Source organism: Terrapene carolina, unplaced genomic scaffold (assembly GCF_002925995.2).
Source record: "Terrapene carolina triunguis isolate 2854851 unplaced genomic scaffold, T_m_triunguis-2.0 Scaffold66, whole genome shotgun sequence".
In the NCBI taxonomy this organism is placed as follows: domain Eukaryota; kingdom Metazoa; phylum Chordata; order Testudines; family Emydidae; genus Terrapene; species Terrapene triunguis.
In genome coordinates this window covers 3,346,648-3,347,981 of record NW_020664417.1, presented here as the reverse complement: position 1 = coordinate 3,347,981, position 1,334 = coordinate 3,346,648, and the positions used below count along the sequence as shown (strand labels likewise).

Genomic DNA, 1,334 nt, shown 5'->3' with positions numbered 1-1,334 from the left:
ACATGTAACATGAACACAATAACTATTATATCTTTTAAGACAGAGTATTCAAGCATTTCATAGTTTGACAAGATGGGGAGAAAAGAGAGGTCACTCGAATATCCAGTAACTTGACCTTGAAGAGGTCACATGATGAGCTGAGCTTTAGCCAGCCACATCATCCTGTGAAGATAAGACAGATCATAAATTCCCTTTTTAAAGCTGAGCTGCATCTCCGGTTGACTAGAAGCTGCCTCAAGGAACTCCTACTTCAGTCAGAAAAATGGCATTCGATGGCAACTGGAAGGTAGACAGAAGTGAAAACTATGAAAAGTTCATGGAGCAGATGGGTAAGCTTTACTTTTCCAGTGCCTCATTTTTGTCTAAGAGCAATCACTGAATGCTAGTGCTGCCCTTGGTATTCCTCCTGTTAACTGCCTCTCTGCTACCCTGCCCACCTGCTGACTACCTCATATTTTCTTCCAGAATAATCATGTTTTTCCACCGTAGAAAGAGACAGCATCAAGACACTGGGGCAGATTCTGATCTCTGGAGTAACTCTCTTAATGCCAGTGGAACTACTCCTGATTTACACTTCCCCACTTCATTGAAGTTTTTTTCTCATTATGGAAAAGTCCTATAGAATTTAAACGAATGATAATCTTCCTGTATAATTCTATAGCAAGAATATGATTTTCTATTACATTTTATAAGTTGGTTTAAAACCACATAGAAAGATTGTTCTCTCTTAATATTCAGGTTTTAGACTAATTTCTAGAGAACCCATTTATTTCCTATAGACTGCATTTGGTTCCATCCCTATTAAATTCTATAGCACTTTTCCATAAAGTTCAGAAAGAGAGCAAGGTAGATTACTGCAGAAATATTCCTTGAAATGTAAATTTCCACAGGCAACATGCCGACTGGTAAAGAGCTGTAATTTAGGTGCCTAAAACTGGGCACCCCATCTTAGAAGCTGCTTTTGAGAATATCCCCTATTATACCTGATGGGCTTCAATGTCTGGAAGGGTGAAGAGGAATTTTCATGTGCAGTTTTAGAATTGGGAAGACAATATATAGCTAAGCAATCATTTATGTCTAGTGATATTTAATTAATTTCTGATTTGTTTAATTGCTCAGGGCGGGGGGGTGGGAGGGAGGGAGAGACTGGGAATTTCCTGCTTTTTAGGCCACAGGATTAAATGATCAATGGGGAAAATCACATTGAAATGAGTTTGGTTCAGTCAAAGTGCACTCACAAACACAAGTCACCATACTGAAAGATTAGGAACCTGGAGCTAAAACAGAAAAAGAAAAATAGAGATTAAGTTCTGCACGCATGACCAGTCCAAGAA

At 38.7% G+C, this 1,334-nt stretch overlaps 1 protein-coding gene across 1 annotated transcript in view; it reads left to right on the top strand.

Annotated features, from left to right (window-relative positions):
* The first annotated feature begins 262 nt into the window (after nt 1–262).
* FABP2 (fatty acid binding protein 2) overlaps nt 263–1,334 on the top strand; it is a 5,731-nt gene continuing 4,659 nt past the window's right edge. The window contains exon 1 of the mRNA XM_024212786.2: nt 263–329. Within this exon, the coding sequence (XP_024068554.1) occupies nt 263–329 (67 nt within the window). The remainder of the gene's footprint in view (nt 330–1,334) is intronic.